Source organism: Oryctolagus cuniculus, chromosome 1 (genome assembly GCF_051225735.1).
Source record: "Oryctolagus cuniculus isolate XC-2025 breed Fujian yellow rabbit chromosome 1, ASM5122573v1, whole genome shotgun sequence".
Lineage (NCBI taxonomy): Eukaryota > Metazoa > Chordata > Mammalia > Lagomorpha > Leporidae > Oryctolagus > Oryctolagus cuniculus.
Window position 1 is genome coordinate 93,600,640 of NC_142867.1, and position 17,459 is coordinate 93,618,098.

A 17,459-nucleotide genomic window follows, 5' to 3' on the forward strand; every position below is an offset into this window, starting at 1 on the left:
GTCTCCCATGCGGGTGCAGGGCCCAAGCACTTGGGCCATCCTCCACTGCACTCCTGGGCCACAGCAGAGAGCTGGACAGGAAGAGGAGCAAGCAGGACAGAATCGGGCACCCCGACCGGGACTAGAACCTGGTGTGCCGGCGCCACAGGTGGAGGATTAGCCTATTGAGCCGTGGCGCCAGCCAAGATTAACTTTTATAAAAAGGATCTATCTCTTAAAAACAGAAAGCTCATTTTAGAATCACAGAGCTTTTAGGAGCCACATTTAAGAGCAGTGGCTATTTCAGGAAAAAATCCAGAATTTTTCTTGCTTTTATGAAACCTTCAAGAAACTCCCTACTCTAAGTGGGGTAGCAAAATTATTGATAATTAATAACAAAATTATTTTCTAAGCTGTAACTGTGAATAGCATAATCAGATATTGTTCCTTTAGGAGTTAAGGCAAACAAATTTTACTATAACTTTTTGTTACCCTCCTACTTTTTGCACTGGAGACTGTTGCAAGGATATAAATTATTTATTTATCCACATTCTATGTAATCATATTACTCTATTTTGCATGCCAAGGAAAATTGGATGGATTTAAAAACAGTGTTCCTTTTTTTTTTCCCAGAAATTTTGTGATGAAGTTAATCGAATAACCAACTCTGAAACCCTCTCAAGTATAGACAGTCTAGAGGTTGGAGAACGTGAAGATATATATTTAACACTTAATAAGGAATCTTCTACATCAATCCAGCCAAATTCTCTTTCCCTTGGATCTGCAAATCTACAATCAGCTAATCCAAGTTGCTTTGTTGAAGATAAACTGTCATTCTCCAAGACTCAACATATAAATAATTGGCTAACAAATTTAGATGCTCCAACTACTCATGCTGCTGCACCTTTCTCAGATATTTTAAGTAAATCTAATGTACCTTCCTGGGAACACTTAATTAGTAAAAAACAAAGCCCATCTACTTTCAGTACAACCATGGAAAGAGCCACAAGTACTGCAAATAATTCAGTGGCCTTTGTGTATAGTCCACCTGTATTTGAAGCGGATAAAAAAAGAGGAAACTCCTCTGAAACAAGCACTAGGAGCACAACTGACTGCACTTCTGAAGCATTCAAAAATGAGAAGCCATTAGTTACCGAGAGCCCAACATTTAGATTCAGTAAAGCCTGGACTGCTCCAGATTATGTAGCCCAGGAAGTGGCTACATTTTCAGACCAACAGAAGCATTCTGAAGAAACTCAAACAAATAGAACTACTTCAGTTCCTACTTCATTTCTATCAGCTACAACACCTTTAGTTTTGCCATCTAATACACAATCAGCTAGGCCTTTAGCAAAGAGTGGTATACACGTAAAAGAAATAAACCCAGTGCAGTGTTCTGATAAGTTAGATGAATTGAAAGATGTTAAAGATGAAAAGATAAAATATTTTAACTGTAATAAGGAAGAGTTGCCTTTATTTTCTAGTTTAAAAGATAAAAAACAAAGAGCATCTGAAACATTAACATCATTGTCTAATATAATTTCTAATTATGATTTAGTTGGCCAACACAAGAAAATGAAATATAACATTCATGAGAGAAACGGTGTGAGGTTTCTTAAGAGTATTTTAAAGAAAGAATCTAAATATGAACATGATTATCTTAAGACAATTATTATAAATCAGGGCTTTACATTTGGAAATCAAAAAGCATCAGCTATCAGAGATAGTATTGAATTAACAAAACAAAAAGGGAAAGGTACAGAAATCCCAAAGACAATTAAAAAACTGAGGTGGTTTGATGAAACTAGCAATATAGAAAACAATGCTGAGGATAGTCATTCCCTGAAAAACAGAACAGGAATAACTCAACAGTGGTCTCCAGAATTCCATACTGAAAGTGATGCTGACAGCAACATAATTAGTATTCCTGCTTGTGCTGTAAATTCAGATGATAGAAAGAAGTCCAAGGATATTTCCGTCTCTGACAATGCCACTTCTTTAGGAAGACATGGAACAGATCATGTGCCCTTGAATTGTTTTCTACCTTCAGGTTATAATCTTGCTAAACAAGCCTGGTCAGCCTCAGCTAAAGAAGAAAGTAATATCCCTGTACATATTAGTGATTCTAAAACTCAGAAAGATGATCCACAAAGAGGTGGAGCAAAAGTAATCAGAAGAGCAGGATCTGCCAAAGTCCAACCAGGCTGTATATATACAAACAGAAAAGGCACTGTCATTCAGCCACCCTCTGCAAGCAAAGCCAAAACATTTATACAAACTCAGGGTAAACTAATGATACCTCATCCTCCTCCTAAACCTACTTCAAATATCAGAAGTGGTAAAAATAAACAAATGTCTCACTGTCAATCAGTAATGCCTGAAAATTCTCAAAACATTATTGGATATAACTGTTTTAATTCAACACATTTGCTTCCAAAAGAACCTAATTTGAATCAGTGGAATCAAAAACGTAGTCCTCTGCTCTCAGATGCTTGTTCTGACCTAGTCACTGTGATACCGTCTCTACCATCTTACTATTCTTCTGAGTGCCATACTTTACCAAAAACAAACCATTCAAATGGCGCTCAAATGATTGCCCAGCAAGATGGGACATTATATTGCAGTCAAAACAGTCCTGTTTCTGAAGAAAGTTACCAGTCTGTGACTCTAAAAACTATGGAGGAAGAGTCAGTTCTCTTGTGGAAAAGAGGGAATAATACTCTGCATCAAAATGAGAGGCCCACTGGTAAGGATAAATTTATATCTTTTTATGGATAAAATGTGGAACTTTTTAAATTCATGTGAAATGTTTATTATTGTGGTATGGCAATATGCACTGTTTAGAAATTAATATTAAATCATAAATTAGTCTTATAGAAATAACTCCTTTAGTATTGTAACTTTGTCTAATAGCTAAAGCTTTTAAGAGAATGATCTAAATTGTGCTCACCTAAAATCTGAAACTTTGGCCAGCTTCCCTTTTTTTTCCCCATGACTTTTTCTTTTTAATTTAAAAAGGGAAGACAAGGAAAAGGATGTGATTCTTGCCCTAAATTACTCTGTTTCTACCATTACAGTCAAATTTTCTATCAAGGGGAAGAGTGAAAAATATTGCTTAAGTTATCCTAAAAAGACAAATAATCATGGTTATATTATATATTATTTTTCTTTAAAATTTTTCTAAAATTGAATTGCCATAAGCTCATATATACCTAATCCTCCCATCGTGGGTCCAAAAGTAAGGCCACTGTGCTCTTATGTGCTTATACAAGAATACTTCAAACTGCAGTAGAAAAAATAATGTTATCCTTGGTGCAATGCAGATTTGAAATCCACACATAGTTTTTCATAATATGCCTTTTGCATGAACTTTCTGAAGATTTCATATATTTATTTTCACATGGGAAAGAAAATTAAGCCATTGCTTTCAAACTTTTGAAAAATAATTATCTATAAAATGCCCATGCCCTTACTAGCTGATTAGTTTCGTATGAAACTACTTTCTGCCTCTGAGGGAATGGACCAAAAACCCATAAATTTTCCTGCCAGTAGACATTCATTGCTTATTGAGAAATAGTTTTGGTGGGGGCGGGGAGGTAAAAATGCAACTCTTCTTTTTCCAACAGTATAAATAAAAATTAACATATAAAGAGAAAATTTAATATTCAAAGTGTTCTTCAGTTAGACTATGAGCTTTTAAGGACAAGGACCGTTTTCTTTATAATTCATCATTTTATCCAAGTCCTAACAATGCCTGGTACTTTGTAGGCACTCAGACTTTTCTTGCATTAGATGGACACAAGCCACTTTAGCAGCTGCAAAGCTAAATGCAAAGACTATAATCTAAAAATCTTAAGTACTTCTCTATAAAAGTCAAGATTTTATTTATGTATATATTTTTAAAATTTTTAGAGAGACAGAGAGCTGCTATCCACTGATTCATTCCCAGTGTCTGCAATGGCTAGAGCTAAGCCAGGGCCAGAGACAGGAACTAAGAACACAATCCAGTTCTCATGCATGGATGCAAGAATCCAATTATTTAAACCATCCCTGCTGCCTTTCAGGGTCTGCCAGAGACAGAAAACAAACCCAGACTTCCCAATGTGGGATGCAGGCATCTTAACCACTAGGCCAGATGTCCACTCCTAGATTTTATGTTTTCTGTCACTGAAATTTAATTCTCTGCTTATCCAATCATTTCACAATGTAACTTTTCAATTTTTATCGGTATTTTGAAGAAATAGGATAATCATGCAACTTGATCTAGAATATATAACCACAGTTACCTTTTTTTAGTTTCTTCTCTGTATCAGTCATAGAGCTAGGTAATTTCACTTCTTATCTCACTTAAAACATATAATAACCCTGAGGAATAAATTTTTAAAAACCATGCTTTACAAAAAAGGAAACAGAATTGTCTCCCATCAATATGGTAGAATTGGTATTTAAATTTCTAATATTCCAATGTCTTGTGCTTTTCCTACTAAAGCTGAATAATAACATTATTATCAAGTAAATATGTATCAGACTCTGAGATAATCACAAAAATATGCATAAAATGGGTAGTTTACTAAGATTCCCTCATTCTCTGATAAGACTGGAATATAGTTCATCTGGAGAAAGCAGTATCTTTTTGATATTTACAAGGGAGTATGTCTTCTTCGTGATATAAGGGATGCTGGAACATGTAATGAATTTCATCATCTTTAGCCATATTTTTAAAGAGATAAAAATTCTCTCTATCAGAACTCTCTAGGAAAAACCCTATTCCCATGAGACCCAAATCTTTCAACTATATCACATCCTATATCAAGGTCTCAAATCGTTCCCTCCTAAAAGATGAATTTACAGTCAGGTTCAGTCATCATAATGAAGCATTCATGTGGGTAAACAGCCAATACCTTGACGTTTCTCAGTCTTCTTTCATCTGTAATGATTTTCTGTACCACTCTATCAATTTTACTTTCCCTTGGTCATATTATGGACCTTGTCAATATCCATAACTACCTCTTCTAAAATCAGTAACTCAATTACTTCTTCCTCTTAGATTATAGTCTTTTATTCTTTCTACTTTTATTCTAATTCATCAACTCTGTTTTCTACTCCTTATTCAACTTAGATTAATGGCCTATCATTTCCATAATACTTTTGCCAAAACTGCCTAAACTCCCTGACCTTGGTCTCTTTTGTCACACCAATCAGGCAGTCCTCCCTCCCTGGATTGAAAAAGGGGGTGGGGAAGGGAATGAAAAAGTTATTATCCACTTTTTCTCTACCTGATCTAAGGAGCAGAAAAAATTCATACAGTAGTTGAGCATATTGATTATGCTGTAGATTCATGATCTGATGATCAGCATTACCAATTAATCTTATTTTTCAGGTGAATTCACCCTATTTTTTGCAATAATTATTGCAAGTATTTATCTTCCCAAATATCTAATATCCCCACTGCTTCTACATCATATATTTTCACCTACTTATTTTTCCCAGATCATGTATCAATGGGAATAATGTCCAAAAATGAGAATAAATTTTAGTAAGAATGCTTTAATAAATATAAATGTGAATAAAATTTAATTTAAAATCATGCAAAACTATATTTTTGAGCTTATGGATAAACCCTAAATAATAATCTATGGATAATAGAATGTAGCAGAAATCATAATGACAAACATCAGACTCAGAATAGTGACTATATCTGGTGAGAGAAGAATAGAATCTATGATGGAGTAGGACCTAGGGTTAAAGAATATATTTATTTAAATAAATAAATATAATAAATTTCTTTAAATAAATAAATAAATTTGATAAAGAATATCATCCACTTAATATACTAAAACAAAGTAAATCTTTAAGAACAAGTTTTACTATAAACGCTCATAATACAACTCATTGAGGACAGATGTCCTGCATGGGGAGTTAGTGCACAGTGACTCCTGTTGTTAATTTAACAATTAACAGTCTTATGTATGACTTCAGTGATCACCCTAGGCTCTTGACATGAGCTGCCAAGGCAATGGAAGCCTTTTGGATCCACAAACTCCGTCAGGATTTAGACAAGGCCATAAGTAAAGTGGAAGCTCTGTCCTCCCTTCAAAGTACCTCCCTCTTTGATGACCACTTTTTTCCACTGGGGTTTCACCCACAGTGGTCCTTCATGAAGGACAATTTTTGCCACAGTGTCTTGGCTTTCCATGCTTGAAATGCTCCAGTGGGCTTTTCAGCAAGACAAGAATGCCTTAATGGCTGATTTTGAAGTCAGAGTGCTACTTCAAGTGATTGTCTTTCTATGAGTCTGCTCTATGGACTGCTTCCCATGTTGGAGCATTCATGCCTTTTTAATTCTGTCTGTTGTTATTACCAAACACTTAATCCTATTTGTATGATCACTTTAACAATCTTATCCCTATGATCACTTTAACACATAAAATACTTTTTTATAAACCACCCCTGCCTCACTTATAGGGATTTAGCATCACATGGCAAGTTTTTAAACTGTACACTTAGAAATAAGTCCATAGGAATGTATGCAAAACTATCCAACTTTACAGTTACAAACTTCATATATTTCATAATTACAACTTTTAGGAATGTGATGATTCTTTCCATGGTGCCCACTCTCCCACCCACACTCCCAGCCCCCTCCCTACTCCTTCTTATTCCCACTCTTATTTTTTACTAAGATGTATTTTCAATTAACGTTATACACATATGATTAACTCTATGTTAAGTAAAGAGTTCAACAAATAGTATTAAAAAAAACTGTTCCTCAACAGTCCAGACAAGGGATGTTCAGAGCCATTACTTCTTAAAATGTCAATTTCAGTTCTACAGATTGCCCTTTAGGTGCTCTATTAGGTGTCACAGATCAGGAAGAACAAATGGTATTTGTTCCTTTGAGACTGGCTTATTTCACTAAGTATGATGTTTACAAGTTTCGTCCATTTTGTTGCAACTGGCCGGATATCATTGTTTTTCTTTTTTATTTTTACCGCTGTGTAGTATTCCATGGAGTACTTATCCCATAATTTCTTTAACCAGTCTTCAGTTGATGGGCATTTTAGTTGATTTCATGTCTTAGCTATTATGAATTGAGCTGCAATAAAAATGGGAGGTACAAGCAGAAGGAACAGGCCATCAAGGAGAGAGGCGCCTTTCTCTGAAGGGAGGAAGGAACCTCCACTGTGATACAGCCTTGACTAAACAAGTTCAGAGTCAGTGAACTCAAGGGGCTTCCATAGCCTAGACAGCTCATAGCAAGAGTCTCGGGTGATTGCTGATATCATAAATAAGAGTGCCAATTGTTAAATCAACAACAGGAGTCACTGGGTACATGTTCCCCATGTAGGATCTCTGTCCTTAATGTGTTCTACTATGAAACTTAAAAAACAACACTACTAGTCGAACAATACCCTATACCTTGTGCAGTTGTGTGAGGGCAGCCTGTTGAAATCCTTGCTTAGTATATACTAAGTTGATCTTCAGTATATGAAGGTAATTGAAAATGAAACTTGATGAAGGGTGGGATGGGAGAGGGAGTAGGAGAGGGGAGGGCCACGGGAGGGAGGGAGGTTGGGGGGGGAGCCACAACAATACAAAAGTTGCACTTTGTAAATTCACATTTATTAAATAAAAAATAAAATAACTATATAACAAATAAAAAAGAAAAAGAAAAAAAAGAACTTAATACTTTACCCTTTTAGAATTTTTTATGTTCTACTTAAAACTATTGGTTGAACTCTGTAATTAATACACAATTACTCTTAGGTGTTTTAATTAATGCTATAACTAGTACTCAAATAGTATTTTACACTTTGTGTTTCTGTGTGGGTGCAAACTGTTGAAATCTTTACTTAATATATGCTAAATTTATCTTCTGTATATAAAGATAATTGAAAATGAATCTTGATGTGAATGGAAGGGGAGAGGGAGTGGGAGAGGGGAGTGTTGTGGGTGGGAGGGAAGTTATGGGGGGGGAAGCTATTGTAATCCATAAGCTGTACTTTGGAAATTTATGTTCATTAAATAAAATAAAATATAAAAAAGGGAGGTACAAATAACCCTTTCATATGCTAATTTCATTTCCTTTAGATAAATTCCCAGAAATAGAATGGTTGGGTCATATGTTAAGTTTATATTCAGATTTCTGAGAAATCTCCATATTGTCTTCCATAATGGCTTTACCAGTTTACCACCAACAGTGGATTAGGGTACTCTTTCTCCCACATCCCCACCAGAATTTGATGTTGATTTCTGTATGAAAGCCATTCTAACGGGGATGAGGTGAAATCTCATTGTGATTTTGATTTGCATTTCCCTGGTGGCTAGTGATCCTGAGGATTTTTTCATGTGTTTGTTGGCGATTTGGTTTTCCATTTTGAAAAATGCCTATTTAAGTCCTTTGCCCATTTCTTAACCGAGTTGTTTGTTTTGCTGTTGTGGAGTTTCTTGATCTCTTTATATATTCTGGTTATTAATCCTTTATTGGTTATATAGTTTACCAATAACTTCTCCCATTCTGTTGGTTGCTTTTTCACTTTGCTGAGTATTTCTTTTGCAGTACAGAAGCTTCTCAATTTGATGTAATCCCATATGTCAATTTTGGCTTTCATTGACTGTGCTTCTGGGGTCTTTTCCAAGAACTCATTGCCTGTGCCAATGTTTCACAGGGTTTCCCCAGTGCTCTCTAATAATTTTATGACATCGGGCCATAGATTTATGTCTTTAATCCAGTTTAAGTGGATTTTTGTGTAAGGTGTAAGGTAGGGGTCTTGCTTCATATTCTGCATGTGGAAACCAGGTTTTCCCAGCAACACTTGTTGAAGAGAATATCCTTGATCCAGGAGTTGATTTTAGCTCCTAGATCAAAGATAAGTTAGTTGTAGATGCTTGAGATGATTTCTGGTGTTTCTATTCTGTTCCATTGTTCTGTCCATCAGTTTTTGTACCAGTACCAGGCTGTTTTGATTCTAACTACCCTGTAGTATGTCTTGAAATCTGATATTATGATGCCTCTGGCTTTGATTTTTGTTGTATAAGATTGGCTTAGCTAATTGAAATCTCTTATGTTTTCATATAAATTTCAGCATCATTTTTTCTATATCTGAGAAGAATGTCTTTAGTATTTTGATTGGTATCACATTGAATCTATAAATTTCTTTCAGTAGTATGGACATTTCAATGATATTAATTCTTCCAATCCATAAATATGGAAGATTTTCCTATTTGTATCTTCTTCTATTTCTTTTTTAATGTTTTGTAATTCTCTTCATAGAGATCTTTGACATCCTTAGTTAAATTTGGTCCAAGGTATTTGATTTTTTTGGTAGCTGTTGTGAATGGGATTGATCTTAGAAGTTCCTTATCAGCCATAGCATTGTCTGTGCATACAAAGGCTGTTGATTTTTGTGTGTTGAATTTATATCCTACTATTTTACCTAACTCTTCTAAGAGTTCCAATAATCTCTTAGTAGAATCTTTTGGATCCACTATATGTAGGATCATGTCATCTGCAAATAGGGAGAGTTTGACTTTCTCTTTCCCAATTTATATCCCTTTGATTTCTCCTTCTTGCTTAATGGCTCTGACTAAAACTTTCAGGACTGTATTGAATAGCACTGGTGAGAGTGGGCATCCTTATCTGGTTCTGAATCTCAGTGGGGATGCTTCCAACTTTTCCCCATTCAATAGAATGCTGGCCGTATGTTTATCATAAATAGCCTTTATTGTGTTGAGAAATATTCTTTCTATACCCAATTTGCTTAGAGTTTTCATTATGAAAGGATGTTATTTTTTTATCAAGTGCTTTCCCTGCATCTATTGACATAATCATATGGTTTTTGTTCTTTAATTTATTAACATGATATATCAAATTTATTGATTTGCAAATGTTGAACCATCCCTGCATACCAAGTATAAATCCCACTTAGATGGGGGGAATTATCTTTCTGATGTGTTGTTGGAGGATTCAATTGGCTAGTATTTTGTTGAGGATTTTTGCATCTATGTTCATCAGGGAAACTGGTCTGTAGTTCTCTTTCTCTGTTACATCATTTTTGGGTTTAGGAATTAAGGTGATGCTGGCCATTTGTAAGAATTTGGAAAGATTCCCTCCCTTTCAATTGTTTTTGATTAGCTTGAGAAGATTTGGAGTTAGTTCTTCTTTAAAGGTCTGGTAGAATTCAGCAGTGAAGCCATCTGGTCCTGGACTTTTCTTTGTTAATAGGGTCTTTATTACTGATTCAGTTTCCATCTTGGTTATGGGTATGTTTAGGTTTTCTGTATCTTCATGGCTCATTTTAGGTAAATCCATTTCTTCTAGGTTTCCTGGTTTGTTGGCATACAGCTCTTTGCAGTATTTTCTGATGATACTTTTTATTTCTGTAGTGTCTGTTGTTACATTTCCTTTTTCATCTCTGATTTTATTTATTTGGGTCTTCTCCCTCTTTTTTTTTTTTTTTTTTTTTTTTTGGTTAGTTGCCCCAATGGTATATCGACTTAGTTTATTAAAAAAAAAAAAAACAGCTTTTTATTGCACTGATTTTTTTGTTTCAATTTTGCTTATTTCTTCTCTAATTTCAATTATTTTTTTCATCTTACTAGTTTTGAATTTGGTTTGCTGTTGATATTCTGGGTCTTGAAATGTGTTGATAGCTCATTTATTTGGTTCCTTTCAAGTTTCTTAATGTAGGCACTGATTGCTGTGTACGTTCCTCTTAATACTGCTTTCTTTTTATCCCATGCCATAGGTTTTGGCATGATGTATTGTCATCTTCATTTGTTTCCAGAAACTTTTTTATCTCTCATTAGATTTTTTTTAAGATTTACTTATTTACTTGAAAGTCAGAGTTACACAGAGGGAGAAGGAGAGGCAGAGAGAGAGAGAGAGAGAGAGAGAGAAAGAGAGATGTCTTCCATCTGCTGATTCACTCCCCAGATAGCCACAAAGGCTGGAGCTGCACCAATCCGAAGCCAGGAGCTTCTTCCAGGTCTCCCACATGGGCACAGGGGCCCAAGGACTTGGCCATCCTCTACTGCCTTTTCAGGCCATAGCAGAGAGCTGGATACTCGAATCTGCACCCATATGAAATGCCAGCACTGCAGGTGGTGGCTTTACCTGCTACACCACAGCACCGGCCCCTCTCGTTAGATTTCTTCTATGACCCATTGTTCATTCAGAAGCATTTTGTTCAGTCTCCACGCGTTTACATATATTCTAGAGATTTTTGAGTTGTTGATTTCTAGCTTTATACCATTTTGGTCAAAGAAGGTACATGGAATGATTTCGATTTCATTGAATTTGTTAAGACTTGCTCTGTGGCCTAGCATATGATTTATCCTAGAAAAAGTTCTATGCACTGATAAAAAGAATGCATATTCTGCCACTTGGGGTGAAAAGTTCTATAGATATTTGTTAGCTGCATTGGTCTATAGTATTGATTAACTCTGTTGTTTCCTTGCTGATTTTCTGTCTGGTTGATCTGTCCATTGCTGATGTGGGGTATTGAAGTCTCCTGTTACTATTGTATTGGAGTCTACATCTCCCTTCAGGTCTATTAACATTTTTTATGTTGCCAGGTGCCCTGTAATTTGGAGCATATACATTTATTATAGTCACATCTTCCTGTTGGATTGATCCCTTAATCATTATATAATGTCCTTCTCCATCTCTTTTAACAGTTGTTATGCTGAAGTCTATTTTATCTGATATTAGAATGGCAACTCCAGCTCTATTTTCGGTTTCTGTTAGCATGGACTATCTTTATCTAACCTTTCACTTTCAGTCTGCATGTATCTTTGTTGGTAAGATGTGTTTCTTGAAAACAGCAAATAGATTGGTCTTGTTTTTCAATCCATTCAGCCAGTCAGTATCTTTTAACTGGAGAATTCTTAAACAAATATTAGAATAGAAGAATCCAGTATGTCAAAGTACATGGTAAAAAGCCAAAGCAACAGACTTAGTGAGGCAGAAGAAAGTATATCTGAGCTGGAAGGCAAATCTTGGAAATATTGCAGAGAAAATAAAATTAGAAAAACCAAAAATAGTGTTCAGGATTTATGAGATACCATCAGGCAACCAAAATGTATGTCTCTAAAGAGTTTCAGAAGGTATACAAAGACAGAATGAGTTGGAAGAACTATTCAGTGACATAATATAAAATGTCTCTAGTTTGGAGAAAGATATGGACAATCAAGCACATAGAACTCCTAATAGATCAGTAAAGATCTTCATCACAACACATCATAGTCAAATTTTCTAAAGTACAACATAAAAGACCCTAAAATGTGCGTGGGAGAAATGTGAGATTACCTTCAAAGGATCTTCATTTAGATTAACAGCTGATTTTTTTCATCATATACCCTACAGGTTAGGAGAGAATGGAGAGAGTCAAAGTCCTAAAAACAATGTCACCCCAGAACACTGCATCTACTGAAGCTCTGTTTAATAAATGAAGGTGAAATAAAGACCTTCAAAAACAAGTTGAAGGAATTTGTCCCCACTTGTCCAGCCTTACAAATGATATCTAAGGCTGTTCTACATACAGAAAAAGAAAAATAGCATCATGAAAGAATGTGAAGGCAGAAAATCTCGAAGTACAAAAGAAATCCAGAACAAGAAACAGAAATATGTATGGGAAATTCGCAGGATCAAATCGTTACTTATAAATATTAACCTTGAATATAAATGGCCTAAATTGTCCAATTAAAATATACATATTGGCTGAATGGATTAAAAAACAAGATTCCTCTATTTGATGCCTACAAGAAACCTCACCAACAAAGATACAGACTAAAAGACTGGAAAAAGATGTTCCATGCAGACAGAAATTAAAAATGAGCACAGTAGCCATACTAATATCAGACAAAATAGATTTTAAGAAAAAAACTGTTAAAAGAGACAAGAAATTATGTAATGATTAAGGGATCAAGTCAACAGGAAGATGTGACTATAGTAAATGTGTATGCATGCAATGCTAGGAGACCTGGCTATTTAAAACAAATGTTAATGGACATAAAAGGAGATATATGTTCCAATACAATAATACTGGAGGACTTCAACACCCACTTTCATCAATGGACATATCGACTAGAAAAAAAATCAACAGAAACAACAGAGTTAATCTACTCTGTGGAACAAATGGAACAAATTGATATCTATAGAACATTTTATCCCACAGCTGCAGAATCCACATTCTTTTCATCAGTGCATGAAAATTTCTCTAGGATATACCTATGCTAGGCCATAAAACAAATCTCAAAAATTCAAGAAAAATTGAAATCATATCATGTATCTTTTCGGACCACATGGAATGAAGTGAAAAATTAACAAGAAACTCTAGAGGGGACTATTATGGTGTACGAGGATAAGCTGTTGCCTGTGATACTGGCACTCCATATGGGTGCAGGTACGAGTTCCAGGTGCTCCACTTCTGTCCAACTCCCTGCTAATATTCCTGGAAAAGCAGTGGAGTACTTGGGCCCCTGCATCCATATGAGAGACTCACATGAGACTCCTGACTCCTGGCTCCTGGTTTAATGCCTGACCCATTCCCTGCTATTGCAGCAATTTGGTGTGTGAACCATTATCCCTGTTTGCAAATGATATGATCCTATATATATGGAAACCAAAAGACTCCACTAAGGCATTATTAGAATTCAGAAGATAGTTTGTCAAAGTTGCAGGAAATAAAATAAAAATAAATAAATAGCACTTGTATAAACAAACAATACATGGCTAAGAAACAATTGTAAGATCATTCCCATTTAGAATAGCTACAAAAAAGTTTAAATACTTTGGAATAAATTTAACCAAGGATGTGAAAGCTCTCTACAATGAAAATTACAAAACATTAAGGAAAGAAATGAAAGAATACACAAAAGTGGGAATATCTTCCATGTTCACATTGGAAAAATTAATATCAACATGTCTGTACTACTCAGTGCAACTTAGATTCAATGTGATCCCAGTCAAACACATTCTCAATCTGGAAAAAATTTCCTTAAAAAAATCCATATGGAATCACAAGAGACCCTGAATAGCTAGAGCAATCCAAAACAAAATAAACTTGAAGGCATCATAATACAAGATTTCAAGACGTATTACATGGCAGTGATGATCAAAACAGCCTAGTAGTGGCACAAGACTAGATATGTGGATAATTAGAACAGATTAGAGACCCCAGAAATAATTAATCCTTGCATCTATAACCAACTCATTTTTGACAAAGGAGCTAAAATCACTCCCTGGAGAAGATATTCTCTTCAACAAATGGTGTTGGGAAAATTGGATCTTCACATGCAGATGTTTGATATAAGATCCTGCTGCATGCCCTATACAAAAGTCAACTCACAATGGATCAGAGATCTAAATCTAAGACCTTAATCCATCAGATTACTAGAGGAAGACATATGGGAAACATTTCAATACATTGGCTAAGGAAAAGACTTCTTGGATGCAACCTCAGAAGCATAGGAAATAAAGGCAAAAATAGGTTGGATTGCATCAAGGTAAGAAGCTTCTGCACAATAAATGAAACACTCAAAAAGTTAAGAGGCAACTGAATGGGGAGAAAATATTTGCAAGATATATATATATCTGATAAAGGATTAAAATCCAGGATTCATAAGGAGCTCAAGAAACTCAACAACAAAACAATCCATTTAGGGAATGGACAAAAGACATCAGGCACTTTTCAAAGGATGAAATACAAATGGGCCAACAGAAATGAAAAAATGCTCAGGATCATAGCCTTCAGTGAAATGCAACTAATAGGTTTCACCTCATCCTGGTTAGAATGGCTATCATCCAGAAATCAAAAAATCACAAATCCTTGTAAAAATGTGGAGAAAAAGTTACCCTACTACACTGTTGGTAGGAATGTAAACGAGTATAACCATTATGTTAGACAGTATAGAGAATCTTCAGAAATCTGAAAATATATCTACCATATGACCCAGCTATTCCACTCCTGGGAATTTACCAAAACCAAATAATATCAGCATATGAAAGACTTATCTGTACCCCCATATTTATAGCAGATCAACTCAGAATAGCTAAGATGTGGAATCAAGCTAGATTTCCACCAAGTGTAATTGAACCAGTAATAAAGTAGAATTCTGTTGCCTCTTCATTTTGTTGAGTATTTCCTTTGCTGTGCAGAAGCTTCTTAGCTTGATATAATACCATCTGTCCATTTTTGCTTTATTGCCTATGCTTCTGGGGTCTTATCCAAGAAGTCTTTGCCTAGGCCAATGTCTTACAGTGTTTCCCCTGTTTTCTCTAGAATTTAAAGTTTCGAGTCTTAGGTTTAGATCCTTGATCCATTGTGACTTGATTTTTCCACAGGGTATGAGTAGGTGTCTTTTTTGTAACTCCTACATGTGAAGATCCAGTTTTCCCAACACCATTTGTAGAAGAGATTGTCCTTCCTCCAAGGAGTGATTTTAGCTCATTTGTCAATGATTAGTTGGTTGAAGGTGTGTGGATTAATTTCTTGTGTTTTTATTCTGTTCCGTTGGTCCAATGTGTCTGTTTACGAGCCAATACCAAACTGTTTTGATTTTAACAGTCCTGTAGTATGTATTGAAATCTGGTATTGTGATTCCTCTGGCTTTGTTTTTGTTGTTTAAAATTGCTTTGACTGTACAGGGTCATATGAATCATAGGATCTTTACTTCTAAGTTGATAAGATTCTTGGTATTTTACTGTTTTGTATAATATGGGCATTTTGATTATATCAATTCTCCCAATCCACAAATGTGGAAAATTTTTCCATTATTAATCATCTATTTCTTTCCTTAGTGTTTTGTAGTTTTCATTGTAGTGATTTTTCACATCCTTGGTTATGTTTATTCTGTGTTTAGATTTTTTTGGTAACTATTCTCTATGGGACTGATCTCAGAAGTTCTTTCTCAGCCATGGCATGGTTTGTGTGTACAAATGCTGTTGATTTTTGTATGTTGATTTTACATTCTGCCACTTTGCTAGACTCTCTTATGAGTTCCAGTAGTGCATTACTGGGTTCCTTTGCTCCTACCTCGCCCAACAGTTCATATAATCTGAAAACAGGAATAATTTGACTTCCTCCTTTCCAATTTGTATTCCTTTCATGTCTTTTTCTTGTCTAATGAATCTGGCTAAATCTTCTAGAACTATATTGAATAGTAATCATGAGTGGTCATCCTTGCCTCAATTGTGTTGAGGTATGTTCCTTTTTATACACAATTTTAAGGTATTTATAATGAATGCATGTTTTATTTTATCAAATGCTCTCTGTGCATCTATCATGTTTCTTATCCTTCATTTTGTTAATGTGATGTATCATATTTATTGACTTGCATATGTTGAACCATGCTTGAATCACTGGGATAAATCCCATTTGGTCTGGGTGGGTTATTTTTTATGTTTTTGGATTTGATTTGGTATATCTTGTTGAGGATTCTTGCATCTGTGTTCATCAGAGTTATTAGTTTATAGTTCTTTTTTTGTTATATCTTTTTCTGATTTGGAAATTAAAAATTAAGATAGTGCTGGCCTCAGTTATTTTGAATTGTTTAAGAAGGATTGGAATTAGCTCTTCTTTAAAAGTTTGGTAGAATTCATCAGTGAAGCCATTTGGTCCCAGGCTTTTTCTGTTGGGAGGCTCTTTATTACTAATTGTATACTGATACAAACCTCAAATAGATTAAATGTGTTGCAATATTTTCTTCCAATTTGTGAATGTTATTTCACTCTTTTTGATGAATAAAAGGTTTTAATGTATTCTATTCCTTTATATTTGCCTATATGAATTTAGTCTCTTTAAAATCAGTTTTACAATTCCAACATGAAAAGTATCCATATTGACAACAATTCTTCCAGAAAAATACACATACACAAAACTAAACAAAACCTAGATATTTATCACAGGTGATATAAAGTTAAAATAATTCTAAGTAATAATTTTAGGCAATAGTAATCAATACTGTTGTATTCTACATTCTTTTAGGTAACATTTTAAGGGATATATAAGCAAACATGGTAATCTAGGACTACTAGAGGGTGTGTTTCACCTGAAGATAAGTTAAAGGAGTATAACCTTAAGAGACATCACAGCTATGTAAAAATACTTGAAGGATTATTATGAGAAATCAGAAGTAAACAACTAAAATGAATGGGCTAAAATGCAGGGATGTTTTTAGATCAACATAAGGAAGGATTTAAGCTAAGCAGCAATAGAAGACAATGACCCATTGGGTAGTGACTCTCCATCTCTATACTATTCAAACAGAAGATGAATGTTCACCTGTGAATAATTTAGATACATGAATTAGCTAGATTGAACTCATTAACTTCTGAGATATTTTCTAAAGTGTTTTTTTGTGAATATCTCTGATAATTCCCCATATTCTTACAATTAAGAATACCACTGATTTAAAAATATATTGTATAATACTTTATTGAAAATTAGTAGCCAATCTTTTGAGGTTTTTGTAGTAAA

At 34.8% G+C, this 17,459-nt stretch overlaps 1 protein-coding gene across 10 annotated transcripts in view; it reads left to right on the forward strand.

The window, feature by feature from the left end:
* CEP126 (centrosomal protein 126) overlaps positions 1–17,459 on the forward strand; it is a 147,980-nt gene that overhangs the window by 47,803 nt on the left and 82,718 nt on the right. For 9 of the 10 annotated variants that reach the window (XR_016233982.1, XR_016233983.1, XR_016233981.1 and 6 more), the window contains one exon: positions 613–2,725. Coding sequence is in view for 4 of the 10 variants with exons in the window: in XM_070077346.2 (XP_069933447.2) it covers positions 613–2,725 (2,113 nt within the window). In the remaining 6 variants the exon portion in view is untranslated. Of the gene's footprint in view, positions 1–612; positions 2,726–12,346; positions 16,753–17,459 lie in introns of those variants that run through there. The other variant, XM_051849959.3, reaches the window with a different exon arrangement.